Source organism: Adiantum capillus-veneris, chromosome 22 (genome assembly GCF_014529385.1).
Source record: "Adiantum capillus-veneris isolate H3 chromosome 22, ASM1452938v2, whole genome shotgun sequence".
Classification (NCBI taxonomy): Eukaryota; Viridiplantae; Streptophyta; class Polypodiopsida; order Polypodiales; family Pteridaceae; genus Adiantum; species Adiantum capillus-veneris.
Window position 1 is genome coordinate 72,822,117 of NC_140952.1, and position 21,323 is coordinate 72,843,439.

General features: G+C 43.3%; 1 protein-coding gene and 1 pseudogene across 1 annotated transcript; one reads left to right on the forward strand and one right to left on the reverse strand.

The window, feature by feature from the left end:
• The first annotated feature begins 559 nt into the window (after positions 1 to 559).
• On the forward strand, positions 560 to 1,255 carry LOC147429578 (uncharacterized; annotated as a pseudogene).
• Positions 1,256 to 1,934: 679 nt separating this feature from the next.
• LOC147429579 (uncharacterized) lies at positions 1,935 to 2,966 on the reverse strand. The gene has a single exon (XM_086495521.1). The coding sequence runs from the start codon at positions 2,844 to 2,846 to the stop codon at positions 2,370 to 2,372; it is 477 nt and encodes a 158-aa protein (XP_086351647.1). The 5' UTR covers positions 2,847 to 2,966; the 3' UTR covers positions 1,935 to 2,369.
• Positions 2,967 to 21,323: the final 18,357 nt, after the last annotated feature.

Sequence of the window (21,323 nt, forward strand, 5' to 3'; positions counted from 1 at the left end):
ACACAAATGGACCATAATATACTTATATTTTTTATTTTTTTGGCTCAACTAGCCCAGTGACTAGCTAATTAAGGGTTTTTAAGAAGATATGGGAAAAGTCCCCTAACTCACACACACCTATATACAGTGAAATGGTAGGAATAGCCACAATGTTTGGATGATTTTGGTAGGGTGAGGTAGCTTACTATGGCAATTATGGAAAGCCGAAAAACGGCTATCAGTGCCAAGTCCAATTGCTAGGGAAGAGCTTCACGTAATCCGACCCTTTGTTGATGCACATGTGGTAGCAGCCGATAGGCGTGATGACAGAGTAGAGACGATACTGTGTGGGCCTGTGAGGCCTCAGCAGCTGGAGAGAGGAGTCTACCGAGTACCGCCTGATGTGCTTGACCAAGTGACTTCCAAAAAGCAAGCAGTGGAGAAGATAGCTGAAGTGCCAAATCTGGTGAGTTTTATGGAGAATTAAGCCGAGGTGTATTCGAGCTATAGCAGTGCCTTGGATACGGACAACACATGGGAAACGGAGTCTGCTTTCTCAAGGTATGAGACATATGATGTTATGCATGTCGATAAGGTGGGCAAAGGACAACATATTGTAGGTGAAGAGACATTTTGTGCGGACCAGGGGGTTGGGAAACTCTCTCTCTTGCCTTGTGATAGTAAGGCCATGTTGACTGAAGAAGAGTGCTTTGATGAAGCAGACTGGGGGTTCGATGATCCAGTGGTTGATGTAGATAACTAGTTGCAGGTTTTGGTTGCTAAAGCTATGGCGAGAATACAAGGTATGCAAGGCTAGCCGCCTTTTCCAGTACTGTTTGAAGAGTGTACAGGTGAAGATATACCAGTGTCTGCTTTGGATTATCAGCTGCCACAGGTTGCCTTGCTTAAAGACAATGATGTTGTGGAGAGCTCTCTAGCCGTTGGCAAGGAGACATGTGATGCAAAGGCTTTCCAGGATATGCAGGCTTGTGTTGGGCGTGGAGGTGGCTCATGCGTGCAGTTTTCTGAAGGGCTGTGCTGTCAAGATCTACAAGAAGGATTGGTTTACCGGTTTACCAATGCAAAGCATGGATGGTGCGTATCTGTTCTACAGACGGATGGTGATGATCAATGCCATATTTTTATCCAGGTGGAGTTTACACTATGCTTGGGAGAGCCTATGGCTTTCCATTTGACCCAGGTGGGTGCTACAATAGACAGTGCTATTTATCTAGCTCTTGTACATAGTATCTATCAGTTTCTTCTTATACAATGATATTTTATCTAAATAATGCTACGGTTGAGCATGAATTCTCAGCAAGGGGTTCGGCAATGATGGCGCACCTAGAATTTTTCGACCTATGGAAGTGTCAGCAGCAGGTATAGGGCATCATGGAGGTTGATGGTTGCAGACTTTGGCAAGTGCTAGATGCAGCCTGGAACAAGTGTTACATGATGTGTATGCTAAATGTGGCTCTAAGTTGGTCGAATTCTGTTCTGAATCTTTGCCAAGTTGGGAGGCTTCAAAGTGTTGAATCTTGATGGAAATCGTCGCGAAGTGTTGCCGTGATATGTATGCCAAATGGCAGTGGTTTGACGACCATTTTGGATGGCGATGATATTATGTTGTGTGGATTGCATGAGGTGCTGTGATGTATGCAAGGTGATTGCCCAAGCTTGACAAGTTCAATATCTGATGGACGGCCATTGGTCACAGTATTGCATAAGGGAGCTTTTTGTTCCGATGGTCGGGGCAAGGAAGGGTGGTGGGAAAGCGGCCCAAGTCAAAGAGTTAGATTAAAAAAAAAATTGTAAGGTGGTGGGCATGCGGGAGAAAAAACGCCATCTGCATGGGGGAAGGAGGCGGGCCTGGAAAGCGAGTAGGGCCAAGAGTGGAAAGAGGAGTGCAAGTGGTCGGTTGCATGAAGGAAAGAGGGGCTAGATCATGTGTGGGGCCAAGGACCTGTAGAACCGGGGACTGCATGATTATGAGGGCGCCATCAGCTGTGATAAGGGGATCGCAGGACAAAGGGGTGGCCTAGAGCTGCTGCAGGAAGGCGCCCCCGCTACAGAGAGCTAAGGAGTTGGGACCTTTGAGGGCTAAGGGCCACCAGTGATTGGGGGCTTGCAGTTGATGGGAGGAATGCAAGGTTTGCAGAGCTGAGGATTGTTGGCCATGGGTAGGAAGCAAGGTCGAGTTGACGAGGGAGATAGTTTGGAGGAGCAGTCGGGGCCATGAATATTAAGAGGATGACATGAGACATCAGGGGGATCAGAGGGACTAGCTGCAAATGATAAAGGGGCTGAAAAGACAAGGAGGGTGGTGCAGCTTACAGGGTTGCAAGGGCGACCCCTCAAGGGCTTGGAGAGCTGCAAAACAGCGCTGCTAGTTAAGGTTTTTGGGGCCGAGGTCCGAGGGCCAGAAAGCCATCATAGGGGTGGATTGCCAAAAAGCATGGCGCTACACAACAAGTAGAAGGGCCACAGGATGGCGGGCTCCATACAGGAAAAGGGGCGCTATTGCTTGGGCGATTACGGAAGGACAAAGCCGCCAAGGGCCATAGCTTGGAAGAGAAGGTGCCGGGCTTCCTTAGAGTGGCCTTGAAGCGCGCTATAGAGCAAAGGAGGCCACCTTGGGCTCGTAAAACAGCAAAGGGGACCAAGGTTGAAGTAAGGAGGACCATGGACAGAGGAGCCAAGAGCTTCCATAAAGGAGATGCCATTAGAAGGACGGGTTTTTTGGCCAGTAGGTAGCCGCCAAGTGATTGAAGGAAAAGGGATTTTTGTGGGGCTCCATTGTATTGGTGGCCGAGTGATTGCAAGAGGGTGGCTGATTTGTGGCCACGGGTTGATAGGAAGCCATCCATCTAAATTGATTAGAAGCAGAGGTGCTCTAAAGCATGCACAAATATATTACCTATGCCACCATCATGCCCGACGTTGTTGTGATGGAGTTATTACTTCTGATTTTATTTGAGAGTTTGTCTTTGATCTATTCTTCCATCTCGTCTTGTGCATCTTGCACGTGGTAGCGTTGGCTCCGGGTCTGTGTGTGTGTATGCAAAGAGGGAGGGAGAGAGATTGTGTAGGCAAATTGTATATGTGGTTGAGGTGTGTGTCGTCTCCCTGTGTGAGTGCATTTATCGATTGGGGAGTTGTATGCATCAATTTATGTTGGGATATGATGGTGTTTTTGATGGGCTTGTGGTGCTGAGGTGGGGTCGATGATGCTAAAAGGAGATCCTAATAGTAAAGCTTTACGAAAAAGTGTATGTGTGTGTGAATTTCTGTGTGGTTAGGGATGCCAAATATTCCATGGGCTATAGAGAGGCAGTTTGGCATGTGCTGGGTGTGATCCCATTTCCCCCTTTCCAACGTCTACAATGTGATACTCATGTGTAAGCGATGTGGTATAGATCATTTGATTGCCCAATGTCCAAATAACCCAAATCCGCCAAAGATCACGCCATTAAACTTGATTGAGGTTACCGAAGAGCCATCACAAAGTATACTTGTGGTACCAATAAACGTACTCACAAGATCGATGCTCCAAAAACAAAATTATATTCTTTAGGAAAGAGACACAGCATCAATTGCCCAATCTCATAAAAAGAAGAAAACACGAAGGAAGAGATCGCAAAAAGCAGCGAAGTCAGACCTTCAAAGACCAACATAGGGACTGGTGACGACCCCGTATATATGAATGACGCTGAAGAGGATTCAGATCTAAGTGAAACCATAGAGACCAAAATGACCACTAAGATAGAAACCAACATGGAAGATCTTCATGAGCCACAATGGCCAAGATCCAAGAAGAAGATAGGAACGTTTCCAAAGCGAGTCAAGTAATTAAAGAGTTTGGTAGAAGATACCCAAAGGAATCTAGAACCAGCACCTAGGTGGATCCAGATTACAAACACACTGTTCCCTACGCAACAACAACCTCACCAAGTCCATAGACCCTTAGCCATACCTAGTGTCATCCGAGAAGAAAGTGACTTAAAGTCATGGAAAAGTGGGCATACTCACTTCTTGATGGAAAGAATGTTTACAGAGGGACTACCTAACTCTATCAAAGAAATGGAGATTCCATCTTCCCCACGTCAAGGGATTGAAGCCCAAAAGGTGTTGTTAAACATTGCCAAATTGATGGATTTCACGTCTTCAGAAGCTAGAACCACCATCATGTCCAAACTATATAAAGACCCTGAGCTAGTGTCAGCTCTTCAAGCTTTCCTCAATGGAGAACTGAGGTTGGACTACCATAATTTGCACTGATGGATGGAGCTAGGGAGATGCCAATAAAAGAGGAACACAAAGATCCACAACCCAACCGACATGAGAACCTTGTTGTAGAAATACCTGTTAACAAGTTGGGACAATACTTTGAGGGTGATGAATCCAATGCAACCATATCAATCACTACCAAGGGAATAACTGTGAAGGGAATTCTTGATGGTGGAGCTGGAATTAGCATTGTGAATAAAAATTACTAGGAAACTATGGGAAGACCTCACCTTGGGACCACAACTATAGTAGTAAAGATGGCCAATGGGTCTATTGTTAAACCTATTGGGATGCTAGAAGATCTGAAGATCAAGGTCTTTGGACATAAAATAAGAATTATCTTCATTGTTATGGATTTCTCCAAGCACACTATGGCAACTGAGATGATCTTAGGACATCCTTTCATGAGGGAAGCAAAAATGATGCATGACTGGTCTAAAAACCATGTCTACTTGCAATTCCAAGATTTTGTCATTCGAGTGGATCTAGTAACTAGTCGAGCACATCCTATAGAAATAGGTCTATAATTGATCATAGAACTCACACCATAGTTCACTTGGCCCCATTGCACTATTGTTACATGTCTAAAGCGGACACTGGTGTTGGGAAAGATTCTTCGTATATGGGCGTACTACCTGGGATGACTGAGTCGGACAATGTGGATACCCAGTCTAGCTAGAAACAACCATAGACACTTGGAAAAACAGGGGGACAAACTGGGTAACACATGAGGGGAATGAAATGCCACCACTCGTACCCTTAAATATGCTAGAAGCAATGCATATAGCTTCTGATGATCTACAGGGTGAAGGTCTGACTGGCATTAGAACCAGTAGCATCTCAATAGACTATAGACCACACAATTTGGGGTCATAATCATCAATTGAAATTGACTCTGAGGATGAAGAATCGGAGTTAAATCTTAGTGCCAATGTGGGGATAAACCATTCAGGGCCCACTGGTACCCTAGATGACAATCTATCCAAGGGAGCAGAAGACACAAGTAGCGATTCATCTAGTGACTCTTCACTAGAGATCGGCTATAATAAAAAATTAGACAAGAAGAGTAAGAATATAAGAGGTGACGATATCGAGAAAATGTGCGTGCTAGAATAAATGAAAAAAAATTTACCATAGAATGGATTAATTATATAGGGGCATGTGATGCTTATCGGAAGCTGGTAGATAACTGGGGTGAATACCTTCAAAGCGTTATGTCGTGTAGTCCACAACCTATTGACATAGCAGAAGTAGAGGCTATAGAGAAGCCAAAGTTGAGCCGTATCCTAAGGAGATGAAAAAATCAAGAGTTGGCTAACAACAAAAGGAATCGGAAGTAAAATCACAGTCCACAGAACAACAGGACCCCATAGACTTACACCTTGCACCTGAACATTTCAAATCCTACACCATAGAGGAATGTAAGGTTGCGTATACAAAGGCTCAAATAGAACCTATCAATGGAAGCAATGGAGTATATGATGGTCCAGTGATAGTTAAGGAAATAGAGTTAGCCGACCCAAGAGAAGAGTCCAAACTGGTTTTCGTTTCCCAAGATCTGACAGAGACTGAAGAGTGTGTACTTAAAGAACTTCTCAAGGAATCCAAGGATATATTTGCTTGGACATATCATGATATGAAAGGTGTTCCACCTTCTGTGGTGCAACACACAATCCCATGAATAGCATGGTTAAACCAGTTTAGCAACAACCCTACCCAATGAGTCCTAAATATGCAAATATTGCTCAAGAAGATATTGAAAAGCTTGTGAAATGCGGACTCATATACCCTATTGAGCACTCAGAATGAGTGTTTCCAATAGTGATTGTGCCAAAAGATAATAGGACACTCAGAGTGTGCGTGGATCTCAAGAAGGTCAATGCCGCCACTAGGAGGGACCATTACCCCTTGCCATATTCAAAACATGTGCTTGAAAGAGTTGCAGGGAAGGAAGCTTATAGCTTTTTAGATCAGTACTCTGGCTATAATCAAATCACAATTGCGCTAGAGGACTAAGCTAAAATAGCCTTTATAACCGAATTTGGAGTGTTCGCATTTTGTTCTATGGTTTTTGGCTTAACCAATGTCCCTGCTACCTTTCAAAGATTAATAAACACTACTTTTAGAGAATATTTGAGGGAGTTTTGCAAAGCTTTTTTAGATAATCTTTGTGTTTATTCCTCTTGGAAAGAACATCTATCATGCTTACGAAAAGTGTTTGAGAAGTTCAGATTGTATCACATCTTCTTAAACCCTTTCAAATGCCAATTTTGGGCTAAACATGGAGTCATTTTAGGGCACATAGTGTCCAAAAATGGGATTTCCATAGATGAAAGAAAAATTAAAGCCATTCCTGAATTGTCACCACCTACAAACTATAAAGGAGTTGAAAGGTTCATAGGCCATGTTGGTTATTACCGACGGTTTATTCTAAACTTTACCAAGATAGCTTGTCCTTTGTACAAGCTTCTTATTGAGTTCCACTGGACGACGGAGTGTGACAATGCTTATGAGTCATTGGAAAAGTCCTTGACTAGCACTTCTATTCTACAAGTGCTCAATTGGAATGTAATTTTCCATGTGCATATTGATGCATCAAACTTTGCTATTGGGTGTGTTCTAGCTCAACCAGGAGAACATAAATTGGACTAACCCATTAGATTTGCAAGTCGTCAATTGAATGATGCCGAGAGAAACTACACCACTATAGAGCGAGAAGGTTTAGGTATGATTTATGCAGTGAAGAAATTTTGCTACTACCTTCTGGCCAACAAGTTTGTTTTCTATGTTGATCATCAAGCCTTGTTGTATCTAGTAAATAAACCTTGTTCCATGGGAGGAATTACACGATGGTTGTTAATTCTCCTTGAGTTTGATTTTACCATTGTGGTGAGACCTGGTAAACGACATGTCATGGCGGATCATTTGTCTTGCATACCCAATTGTGAAGCCCCTACTCGATCGATGATGAGTTGACCGATACGTCTCTATTCCTAGACGAAACCATACCAGAATGGAGTGAGACGATTGTGAACTTTCTAGTTAATGGTTTTCCACCCAAAGAGCTTCGTAAGGATATAGCTCCAAAATTGTTAAAAGAATGTGAACCTTACTCTCTCATTGCAAGAACTCTCTACAGGCTAGGAAAGGATGATATTCTTAGACATTGTGCCCGTTGTTGGGGGATATGTGTTTGCTACGTGAGCCGGGAAGGCACCGGGCCTCTGATGCAACTAACTCTAGCAATCGCTGTAATCATCAATTAATTAAAATGTTTGAGTACAACTTAACCTTTAGCCAGGGTAGGCTCTTAACAGCACCGTCACTTGGATCATCTGCTAACTAGGAGTTGAAGATCCCGTTTGCAGGATTAATCGGGCCGTTAATGACACCGGACTTAACACTAGAATGGTAACCTAACAGGACGTAAAAGTGTCCTTTCATGGTTTTGGGAAAAATTTCCAAAACCATAGTAGATCCACTCATTTTGAAAAATCCTTTCATGAGCTTATAGTTCAATAATTACTACATATGGAAAAAATGAGAAACTTCTAATTTTTCTCATCCCTTGGTCACTACAAGCCTCCAAAGTTGATGGACCAGTGCATTTTGCCCAAAACAACAATTTCTTACGGTTGATTGCATATAAATAAGAGTGGAGATTTTTGTAGGACATGAGATAAAATGCCCCGTTAACTTCAATAGGTTGGTGACCAAAAAATATGGTTGATTTTACCTCACTAATTTTTTTTGGGCAGAAAAAATAGGTTCAAAAAAGCTGCATTTTTGCCATTCTGCGGACCTATCATCAAAGTTTCTATAGTCACGCTCAATACAGATACTATATACATGTTTTCTTAGTTCCGTTTGGGCCTCTGGATTCAAAAGGAGCCATGGAGCATGTCAAAAGAATAATGGATCTCTTACAATTGGAACCTTGGGGGCAATGATAAAGTGCTAAATATAGCAAACATGAAAAAAATGGGTTTAGCATTATGACCTCTAGAAACCCATAGAAACTACTCAATATCTAGCCAAGTTTGTAGTCTATGATTAGATATGGTTACTACCTACAAAATACACACAATTGGCCTAAGAAACTAGCAATATTGAGAAAGTTATACTTGCTACTCTAAAATGTATCATATTCTTCAGCAATCAAAAAACTCAACCATCATCATATACTATGCTATATAGCATATTAGGTCCCCCAAAACTCAAGGAAGATTAGCTTTATGTTATACATTACACTTACACAATCAAAATTGAATTTGGATATCAAGAAAGCCACCAAAAAAATCATAAAAGTGCTAATTTTGGCCAAAAAACAGGATTATGCAATTCTTGTAAATTGGTCATAACTTTCAATTTTAACACTTAGTCTCCCTACAAGCATCAACACATGTTGAGAACTATGAAGGCCTAACCTCTGGCCATCTAAACCTCACAAACATGAAGTTTAGAGTGGTATAGTTGCCAAAAATTACAAAAAATCCAAAAACAGGACCCGTTTGTTCACACAATTTAGGTTCAAAAATGTTGTGCAAGAGTAAGGTTAATGGTGAGATCGATACTCAAAAAAAAATGCTAAGTTTTTTTCAGCTCATAAGGCAACTTTGTGGATATATAGCACCTAGAAATTCATTTTCATACTCTTCAAATAATTCAAGCAAAATGGTCACTTAACAGGACACAAAAGTGTCCAAGGACATAAAAGTGTCCTGTTACCATTCTAGTGTTAAGAAAATGCTAATTCAATCTCTATAGGATGACGGTGATAGAAATTCCCTCATGTTGCTTCATCTGCTTTGATTGCCCCGTGGATCCTGCAGGCTTCAATTCAGTTCATTGCCTTGATCATCAATGCTTTGAACCGGCTTAATTGCCATTTTCTACTTGTACCTTTCTCCTGCTTCTTACCTTGCTTATCGTGCATGCCTTCTTTTGTTTTCTTCTCTTGCTTTGATTCAAGGCCAAGAGTGCTTCTCCTGCTTCGATCGAGCTCCTTCTCAAGCTTCGACCAAGCTCCTCCTGTGAATCTCCTTCGTCCCCTTTGCCAAGCTTGCTCTTGCTTACTTCAAGCTTTCCATTTTCTTGTAAATCTCCTTCTTGCCTTGGCTTTCTCAAGCCTAGATAAGCTTCCTGCTCACCGAGAACTAGCTCGAGAGAGAGAGCGAACACCGTTCTCTTTGAGTTGCTTCCAAGCTCTTCTTCCGGCTTCACCACTCCTTGCTTGCCGAGAGCGAGAGAAATCTTCCGAGAGAGAGAGACCCCGTCCTTGCTTCTTTGCTTAGCTCTCCTCGATGCCGAGAGCAAGAGAGATGGCCAACCCCTCGAGGTCGAGAGCGGCAAGTCCTCCCTAAAATCTTCCTTACTTACCTTCTTCTTACCTCCTTCCTCCCTTGCTTTCAATCCTTTGCTCTTCTCGTTTGCCTCCCCGAACACTTCACTTCCTTTTCTTCAAACAAAATTAGCTAAAAAATATGCCCCCCCCACGTAGTCACGGCACCGTGATTGACGTGGCATGGGAAGCTATACTTAATGATGTGGCAGGGGATTGGATGGAGCAGCGTGAAAATCACTCAAATTGGGGTGGAAAGGCTACACCATGGCGTGTTGAGCAAAGTTTTCTTGTTTCGCGCGCTCAAAAGAGTTTCCCCCTGGATGCCATGAGCGCTTCTTCTCCTGCTTGCGCTCAGCTCGCTGTCTCTCGCCACACGCCATGCTTTTTCTTCCCCTCTTTCACATGAAAAATCCCCTTTTAATTACGCGGCCACCCCTCTCTAGGCCATGGGAGGGTGCCTTTAGGTTATGGGCTTATGGGCGCCATGCCACATGGCGGCTTTTGGGCAGCCTAGCAATCTTCAAGGGCACCGCATTTGACATTCATAGCGACCAAAGCATTGCCAAGTACAACTTAATTCTCCCAGCAGTCCTTGGCTAACAATATCTTCATGAATTTTGATGTCGTAAAAGTCTTGAATAGTGATCGAGGGGATCATACTAGTACGGAACCGACCCCCGGGAAAACTTAAACAGCCAGTATCTTGGCAGCTGGAACTCCGATTGCTGATACGAAATTATTGATGCGCTCCACAAAGCGAGCACTTCAGGCACGTGCATTCATTTCATTTTTGTCACATCAGCTGTAATTGCCCAATACGGTATGGATCTGCAATCAACCTAAACTTCAAATTGCCATAACTTCTTCATCGTAGCTCCAATCGACGACTGTAAAGACAAGCCGGTAGAGCACTTCAAGCACTGCAGTTCTAGATTATAATCTCTCATTTGTGGTCGCTCCAAGCATACTCATTTTTGGCATCATTGAGGCATCTGTCGGCCCTTTTAAGCCGCATCTGGCATACATTAATCATTAAGCTTGGCCTGTTATCAAGCCTTGATCACTGCTCACTAAATGTGTAGGCTTCAAAGAGCACACCTTATTATCCACAAGCAAATGGACAAGCTGAGAGCACCAACAAGACCTTAATCTCTATCTTGACCAAAATGGTGGAAAGTGGAAATTTGACCAAATTTTGACAGATCAAAGCCAAAAGACGAGAATTGCCAGACATCCTACCCAAACTCAGCCTCACAACTCGAAGTGGCCACAGTAGGTTGCTTCTTGCTCAACCATGATATACATGAACTGCCAAGCATGAAACAAAAACCACTTGTGGACACTTGCGTGTCAAAACAACTAGCCCAATCTGAGTCCAAAAAAGCATGTAAGTCTGGCGGCAATGATCCCCCCTTGGGATAAAACAAGCCAAGATGTAAAGTTCCACTAAGGTAGTGGAAAATCCTCTTGATAGCCTGCCAATTCTTAGACCCTAGGCTATGCATAAATCTGCTGACCTGTGAGACTACAAACTGAATATCTGGCCTCGTGTTGCATACAAAATTGAGGCAGCCAGCAGCAGTTTGGTAAAGAGTGACATCAGCAGGATCGCCAGCATCATGTAGACTCAACTTCAAACCTGTTTCCATGGGAGTGGCAATCGGTTTGCAATCCTCAAGTCCAAACTTACATAGCAATGTCTCTATGTAACTTTTCTGACACAAGGCAATACCACCATCACACTGCTTAAACTGTATACCCAAGTAATGATGCAACTGCCCCAAATCTTTCATCTTGAAAGTAGCATTCAAATCAGCCTTAAATTCAACAATATGTCTCTCATTTGGTCTAGTGATCAGCAAATCATCGACATAAAGAACCACAATGAGAAGTACATCATCCTCACGCTTTACATACAATGTGCTTTCTGTTGGAATGTTAACGAAAGCCTTGTTTCACCAAATGAGTGTCAGCTTTCTCATACCAAGCATGAGGAGATTGCTTCAACCCATACAAAGCCTTCTTACATCTGCACACTTTGTCCTCTTGTACTTTTATGACAAAACCGCAAGGCTGCGTTACATAAACTTCCTCAAATATGTCACCATTCAAGAAAGCAGTAACAATGTCTGATTGATGTACATCCCAACCAAAATGAGCTGCCAATGCACATAGAAAACGCACAGTAGTCATACGACAAGTGGGAGAAAAAGTGTCTTCATAATCAATGCCTTTTTGCTGTGCACAACCCTTTGCAACAAGTCGAGCCTTATGGCGATCGATCTCACCATCCGGCTTGCGTTTTAACTTGTAAACCCACTTCGTACCAATGTCCTTTTTGCCAGGAGGAAAATCACATAAAGTCCATGTGTCATTTTCTATAAGTGCATCATACTCTGATTGCATGGCAGCCATCCAATTTTCTGAATTCTGTGCTTCATCAAAAGACAGAGGCTCGTCAAAATCATGTAAACTAGACACAGCCAAAGCATAAAAATCTGATGCATAAGATGCATGGCGAGAGCCTGAACGAGTACGACTAGACAAAGGTACATCCAATTTACTGTCACGCAAAGTGTGCACCAGCCATTTTGGCATACCTCTAGCCTTCTCATTTTCAGCCCTTTCCTCATCAAGTACATCATGTACATCTGCATCAGTAATAGGCTGATCTAGAACATTTTCAGAAACCCCCATAGGCTGTACATTTGCCGCATTGGAACTTACATGCGTATTTCCACCACTAAAAAGAGGCAACAAAGTGTCATAAATGTCCTGTGAGCTTACATTACTGTCTCTAGTACATGACAGCAAGGGCTGAACAGAATCTTCCACAAACACTACATCTCGAGAAACCAGAATACGTTTTGTTTGCGGATGATACAACCTGTAACCTTTTCTTTAAGCACTATAGCCAATAAAAATACATTTGACAGCCTTATCATCCAATTTTCTGCGCTGCACTTGTGGCACCAAAGCATATGCCAAACATCCAAAAACATGCATGTGATCAATAGAAGTCTTTCTATCATGCCATGCTTCATATGGAGTAATAGACTACAAAGCTTTTGTAGGACACCTGTTAAGCACATAAGTGGCACACATGATGGCCTCAAGCCAAAAAGAATGCAGCAAAGCTTGACTTTTGACCATAGATTGTGCCATTTCTATCAATGACCTATTTTTCCTCTCAGCAACACCATTTTGCTGAGGTGTATAAGGCACTGTACATTGGTGTTTTATCTCATGACTAGCCAGAAATGCATTAAATTCATGAGACATATACTCCCCCCCTCGATCGAAACGGAGGGTGCCCATAGTACAGTTCGAGACATTTTCAGCCATATCTAGAAATTGTTTGAAGCACATAAAAACTTCGGACTTCGCTTTAAGAAAAAATACCCATGCATGCCTGGAGTAATCATCAATAAAAGTCACGAAGTACAGGTAATTTCCCAAGGATGGAGTTTGCATGGTCCCACAAACATCACTATGCACAAGCTGCAACCTACATGTGGCCCGAACTAAACCATCCTTTGGAAATTTAGAACGCTGCATCTTACCCAAAATACAGCCTTCACAAACATGTTTGACAGGTGCTTCAAGAGGCGGCAAAGAAGCAACCATATCAAATTTCTGCAAACGCAGCAAATTGGCAAAATTCAGATGACCAAAATGTGCATGCCAAAGTTTTGCATCTGAAATAGCCCTTGAATCTGCAATAGCATTTGCAAAATTTTGTCCACACTTGTCATAAAAAGTGAGCTTATATAGCCCACGACACAAAAGCCTAGATGCAACAATTTCATCACCAAAATTGAGATCATGAATTGTATATCTGTCATCCACAAATTTGACTACAGTTCCAAGTCTAGCAAGTGCGGATACAGACAAGAGATTCTTCTTGATCCCAGGTACATAAAGTGCATCAACAAGTGTGAAGGAGTTGCCATTAGTAGCAGTGAGCACAATCTTTCCAACTCCCTGAACTGGATAAGGCATTGTTGGCACAAGTGACTGAATTCCCATGAGGGACAGACTCGAGAGAGGTAAACAATTCATGATGGGAGGTAATGTGCTTTGGAGCACCACTGTCAAAATACCACACATGTGAATCTGCAACAACTGACAACCATGCATCATGGAAAACGGGATTGTAAGTGCACTCTACACTAAAAGCCCATTCTGCATCAACATCAGCATTACAGTCTCTTTTTACAGAAGACTCAACAATGGCTGCATTTGTAGTGGAACCAGCATTTGCATTGGAACCACCCTCTTTCTTCTTAGCCTCTTTGGCCTTCAACTTAGGACACGAATTGATCAAGTGATCATTAGCTTTACAATAATGGCAACGTATCTTCTTTTTGACCTTATCACCAACCTTGCTAGACGAACTGCTGCCAACAGAAGCATTAGGAATAGTATTTTTGCCACACGCAACATAACCATAAGAAGTGGCTGCATTGCTGTTACCACCCTTTCTTTGAGAAGCAATAAAATCTTGTTCAACTGCACGCTACCTAGTTCTGTTATCCTGGAAAGTGACTCTTGCAACAGCAATGTGCACAATGCATCAAACTTGAAAACTTATGGATTTCCTTGGGTCATGAGTCTCCAAGTACTAGCAAAAGTCTGGTAAGAATCTGGTAAGGCATCAAGAACAGTCTGCACAAGGGAAATGTCTGAAATGACTTCACCTGCAGAAATAAGCTGCTCATTGATATCCTTGACACTAGCAAGGAAAGTGTCCATATCATCTTCCTCATGCATAATCTTTGACTCCAGCTCTTTACACAGCAAAGCAATTGTAGCCTCATTGCGACTTGCATAAAGACCTGCTAGAATATCCCAAGCCTGTTTTGCAGATTTTGCTGAACGGATGTGAGAAACAATGGTGCGCTTCACAGACAACGAAATCAATGCATGAGCCTTCGCATCTTTAACATCCCAACGAGATTGTTCTGCCGTAGGCAAAACAACTCTAACAGCTGCAATCCTTGCAGCAAGACCTGCAACATCCTCAACATCGCCTACATCCTCAGAACCAGGACATACATCAATGTCCTGCACAATGTTCCAAACACCCTTTGACACAAGAACATGTTGCATCATATAAGCCCACATAGGGTAGTTGTCCCCATCCAACCTGTCCTCAGCAGCAAACATCTTGAACACATCTATGTTGTTGTTGTCAGCCATGGTAAATGCTGCACCTGATGTGAAAACTGCCCAAAAATAGGAGAAACGGAGCGGGAACAACCTGTGCTATATAGCACAAACGGTAGAAGACTATAGGGCACCTGTTATGCAGAAAACGACACTGACAGAAATTCTGCACAAAATGATGAAATAGCCTATGCAGTAATGTCTGTAGTGGAAACAGAGGCCGAAATGAGCCCAAATCAAAATTCAGAGCAGACCTGCCAAAGCTCACTAAAATCGGATAAAGTGAGCAGGCGTGTGCTGGAGCAGCTGTCGACTAAGCCCAGGAGATGTGACCTACTCTAATACCAATTGTTGTAATTAGGGTTGTAGAGAAACACACACAGCTTGGAGAAGACGAAGGAAGCTCAAGGCACACAATAGAGAGTGTGTTACTTAGTGTGCAATGGAAAGATAGATAGCCCTAGAGTGATGGGCGTATGTACAATGCACGGGGGAAAAAAACTCCTAAAGAGGGGAAAAATGCCCCGGCGGTCCTAATGTGTTCACATACATCATTACCACATGTATATGGTAACACTTCTTGCAATGCACAAATGAGAGAATGAGTGATTTTTAGGTTTAGATGACTTTTATATGAGCTCGCCCCATTCACACTTGGATGCCCATACTTAGCCAACTAACCCTTGAATGTTCCTGTTAGAGTGTACCTCTCATCGGCGATCACTCTTACCCTTTCTCTATTGGACCGACAAGCCGTCTCATGACTATTAGAAGTGGACACCAATGGTTAACATAGTTTTATAAAAAAACCCTAAATAGGTAGGTTGGTAGATGTGTTGAGCCCTTGTCTTTGATTTTGAAGATATAGATGATCTTCATGGGCGCTAACTCTCTTGATTTAGCATGAGAAGTCCATAGAAGATCTTTGACGTTTCTATCCTCCCAAGAATAGACTCCAATCCTAGGATTATCTGTGCTAAGCCATTTCAAGGGCTTAAAATCAACTTGATCGTATCCCTCAAATTCTAAAGTCAGTGATCCTTCTTTTGCTGCTATACCTGAAATTATGGTATTTACTTCTAACCCCCATTTGTCTATCACATCAAGGTTTTCAACTTGTAAATACTGAGTTCCGTTGTAATCCATGTACATTTTTTCTTGTTTGTTTGCCTTGATTTCTTGTTCAAACTCTATGTCATGGTCATCAATGTGAATAGCAGACTCTTCATTAGGATCCAGGTAAACTTGAGATCCATGGCGATTAGTCTTATAAAAGGTGAGTATGTGCTTATAATATATATACACTACAAGAGGTTGTGTGCTCTTGTGACGCTGTTAGCGACGAAAATACACTGGGTTTTTATAACCCCCGGCGTCGCTAAAACCGTCGCTACGAGAGCGTCGCTATATGCGTCCCTATAAGCGTCGCTATGAGCATCTCTATATAGCGACGCTCATAGCGACGCTCATAGCGACGGTCATAGCGATGGTTATAGCGACGTTTACACAGAAGACTATAGCGACGCTCATAGCGACGCTACACAGCCATAAATAGCGACGGTTATAGCGATGCCCGAGAGAATTTTTTTTTGGTGACAGAGCATTGAATGCCCTGCCACCCATCAACCATATTGTACTTGATTCACTTTTTAAAAAAAATGCAAGGGTAGATAATAGACCCAAAATAGTCACCCACAAGACGCATTGTTTGCAAAATTGACAATTGTACACATCATAGGCAAAATGAATTGATTGGCAAATGTAATAATGACAATTGTACAACATCATAGGCATAAAGAATTGATTGGCAAAAGGAACTGCGGTGACAAATGTAATAATATACATGGTTCAAAAAGACGTATAAAATCCGTCTCATGATACATAAGCTATGAGAAACCCTAAACTAATGCTATCTAGCTACGGCTAAACTGACGTCGTCTAGTCAGACGTCTCATCGCGTCCAAGCAGCGTATCTATCGGATTCTGCAAAAAAAGACAATAAGACAGCTTTCAGTAAGTATAAACATATAACGACATTTATAAAACAATACAAAAAATAGAAAAGAGTAAACCCTAATACTAACCATGCCGCCGCGAGAACTGAGAATGTCCATCAGGGCGTTTAAGCCCTTCCTGCCTGCGTACTCGCGCTCGTACGGTGTGGGATCACGTCCTGTCATCGACCGTTGTCAAAACATACAAAGATTTCATTATGTTAGAATTAAAAAACTCATAAACCCTAAACTATCGAACATAAAGAGCAATGCGAAAACACTTACAAAATCGGCCTCAAATGATGCCCATCCACCGCTCCCCAAGTGGCGCGAGCTCCCTGCCTCTACTCGCGCTCTGGCTGCATCCTTTTGTTGCTTCCACTTGTCGGGATTCTCGCACGCTGCTTTCTTCGCATTCTTCCAATATTCTTTGGCCAGCCAATCTGGCCTGTTCCACCCATTCTTGATTGCTTTTTGCACTTTGGAACGCTTGTGTTTGCAGTATTCGCGCATTCGAATCTTCATCAGGTCTTCATTGAAGCGCTGATCCCGTGTTGGAACGGGAAACTCATCATGAAGTATGCTGATGACTCTGTTTTTTAAATCACTTGGTACTTCACTCCATTTGTTTAGTATGTAGTGTCTAAACAGCTGAGAGCAAAGACCACGCATGCGCGAGATCACCTTCTTGCCGTCATCATCCATGATGATGCCGCCGCTGAAGTCGACGGAGTAAGACAAGCCCTCTGGCCGGTGACGCGTGAACCTGGGTGTCCCGGCAGGGGTCTCTAGCGGCGTGTCGATGGGGGTACGGACGTCAGGTGTCTCCACCGGCGTCTGGGCCCCGAAGCGAGGAGTGTCGAGTGGGGTGGCTCCTGGCGGAGTAGGTAGAGGTGTGTAGTTCTAGGAACAGTCAGTCGTGCAAAACCTGGCGTAGATGGCGATGCTGTGGCTGGTGTGGGGGCGGGCAAAGAAGGGGAGGGTAAAGAGCCTCGTCGAACACGAGGCGGTGTGGAGGCATCGGTGGCGGAATCCCCACAACAACCGCCACCGCCACCACTAGAGTGCCGGTGTCTAGACGAGTGTGAAGCTCGTCTCGTCGACGCCGAAGCTTCGGAGCACGCCGAATGCTCCGAAAGAGAGGGAGATGCGGATGGAGTAGGAACGCGCGATGATGCACCAGAGCGATGACGCTCCACGTACCACTGTCTCTGCTGCGGTGACAAAGAAGAAAGAAACTCCTCATCATCCATACCTGCATTAAACACACGAATATTTAAACTTAATATTGAATGAATAGAGTAGACAATGACGCAAATATCATTAAATACAATGACGTAATGACGCATATAAATACAATGATGCAATGAATTGAGTGATAAAAGAGGCAAGTCGAAAACTCAGAATTTTCAATCAAAAGATGTGAGCGCGAGTAGAAAAGAGCGTTATACACCATGGAAGGTACTTAGAGAGCCAGAGCTTTTACAACACGGAGCAAAATTGCTCAAATACAATATTTGTGGCTTTAAGAGATCTCTCTCTCATCCTCGCATAACTCAACATAACTTCCTATATCTATATAGAGCTCTCCGTTTAAACACATATCCTCTGTTTCATTTTGTAGCTCCTCTGCATGCACCCCATATAGAGTAGTAGCATCTTGATGCTCCTCTGGCACCACCGCAGCTGCTTCTGATTGAGCATCTTCTCTGATCTCCTCCATTGATGCCGTTGTGATTGGCACATGGTAGCTTTCATACGTCCTTGCACTACGAGGGGCTACCTCTATGACGTACCACCAGTTTGATGTAGACTTTGTAGGATGAAATATTACCTGCCAGAGCCACATAACTTACATGAGAGCTTTCAAGCACATAACTTGTAAAAGGGGGATGTTAACTATTTATATACTTACTTGTTCACAATGCTCGGGTAGTACGAAAGTGTCTCTTAGGTCAGTCCATTTCTTAGTAGAATCCACCTCAAGAAAACCAGACTCTCCTCTACGCACAGTAGCGTTGCGACCCTCCATGATTATCTTGAACCATTGCACGTCAAACAAGTCGACAAAAAATCCTCTGTAATCGATTCTCAAAATCTCTTGCAGCGTGCCGAAGTAAGTGAGTTCCGCCACCACAGGATCTGCATCAGAGGAACGTCGTCGACTAGACTGTTCAAATTTTGCCATGATTCCACAATCTTGAGTAAAACGCTTTTTGTCGATTCGTTCCACCCTAAAATTTTGACCTTTACACCATGCTGCTGTGTATGACTTATACTACAACGAACAAAGATTACGAGTGGCCGTTCAAACGTTTATAAATAAAGTCACTTGCTAGTCGTACATTGCAAACTTACCTTGGTCGCGCAACCCCGAGAGTACTCCCACTCTTCCTCAGTCACTTCGTCACCGCATTGTTGTACGCTTTTCAATTGGTTGTGCAACCATATTAAGCTCATGAAGGTTGGTAGGCTCTCCAGAACCGTCGGATAGTGCATCGGTGGTCGTCTTCCCCGTCTCCACTCGATTCGTGCCCTTTGTCACTCTTGCTTTGCATCCCCATATTGTGAAATCCACTTTTGCATCACTGGATTGTGAAGCATGCAAAATCGGTTGATTTTAGCCTCTAGATCTTCCGTCATCTTCTTCTCAACACCGAGATTGCACATGACAATCCCAGATATGCGCTCATCATCTATGGTTCGCCATAGCGTGTCCCGGGCTTTATCAAATCCGTCTAGCCACTCTCCAATGTACACTAGGGACTCTGATACCAACCAACCTTCTGCCATGCTACCCTCCGCACGTGCCTTTTGACGCACATATCCCTTAAGCGTTTTCATGAAACGTTCTAAGAAGAACATCCATCTGGAATGAACTGTGCCAGCTATTTCCACCTCATCAACTATGTGAACAAGAAGATGCACTTGAATGGTTAGCATGGTAGTAGGAAAATGTTTCTCAAACATGCACACAAGCTCCGTAGCATTTAGGTTGGCGAATGGTATGGAGTCTACGTTGATCTCCTTTTGTGAGATCCATTGCACCAGCTTTGCAAGTTTGTAGATTGTGTTACGGATGTCGAGAGACAAACATCCCTCAATGGCAACCGGTAAAATAAACTGTAAAGTATGTGCAACAATGATATTAAAGTCCACTATGAACGTACCTGACAAATTTTATGCCAATCGTGTGACTTCAAACCGGTAAGCTTTCCTTCTTTAGTAAAACACGTTCGGAGCGAGTGCATTACGCTAGTGGGGGTCCGCAAAGATCGAATGGTCTCTTTTACTTTGCGTTCTTGGGCTCCTGTGAAAATCCATGGTGCTTTAGGGAGTTTTATCGATCCATCAGACGCTGTTTGCGGCCAATATTGCTCCGTACGATCCACATTTCTAAGGTCAACTCTGGCTCCCAAAGTATCTTTCTTGCCGGTCAGATGGTCCCATAGTAGATTACCCACATTCTTGAATATGTGCATTGGATCGAGCAAGTGATTGATCATGAGCCGGGGCCAGTATGGTAACTCATAACATAGAGATAGTCTCTTCATCCCTGGAGGCAATCCGTCATCGCACATCTCCTTCTGCTCTAACCATGCTTGTGCAGACATCCTTGGTGGCTCTCTTACCAAAAAGCTGTCGCGTAACACATGATTCTCTGGAAGATACGCTTGATGACCTTCGTAGATTTGCTTCTTCAGTGAGGGCGCCCTACGTGCATTCAGTCTAGGTCCACATGTGACACATGCTCTGTATCCGCTTGTTTGAAGCCCTGCATGTATACACATGATAATAGATCAACTATGGGAAAAAACAAGATTTACAGTTTCTGAGTGAGGAGTGTCAATAGATCACCTGAGCATTCTGTTAGCCCGGGATAGTCATGCATGGTCCACATTAGAATACCTCTGATCAAAGCATTCCGTCGTCCTGTGTGTCGGCTCATATCCACCACCTCTATGCCAATCCACAATTGTTGTAGCTCTTCCAATAGTGGACGAAGATACACATCCATATTCCCCACTTTATATCGCCCTGGCACAATCAAGCTTAGCCATAGGTGCCCCTTCTTCGTAGTCAACCACGGGGGAATGTTGTAGTTGACGATGACAACGGGCCATACACAGTAAGATGTTGATCTTTGACCAAATGGATTTACGTCATCCATAGCCAGGCCTAAGCGCAAATTTCGTGCTTCCCTGGCAAAATCTGACCATGTGCCATCTATATGTTTCCAGGCTGCGCAATCTGCAGGAATTCGTAGCACACCATCCGAAGATTTATTCTCCTGATGCCATGATGCTAGGGCGGCCATGGACTTACATTCGAAGAAATGCTTGATGCGAGGAAGCTGAGGAAAATGTCGCAAAACCTTTTGTGGAATTTTTGTCCCGTGGAGATCTACTCGATATCTTTCGGAATCACATTTTGGACACTTCTCCATGTCTATGTATTCCCCTCTGAAAAGAATGCAGTCATTAGGACAAGCGTGGATAGAATTGTAATCCATCCCCAAGTTTCACAAAATCTTTCTTGCTTCATCTCGG

Bases quoted from the DNA above. Each gene is read 5' to 3' on its own strand.
- LOC147429579 (XM_086495521.1), bottom strand. From the start codon at position 2,846: ATGGATGGCTTCCTATCAACCCGTGGCCACAAATCAGCCACCCTCTTG.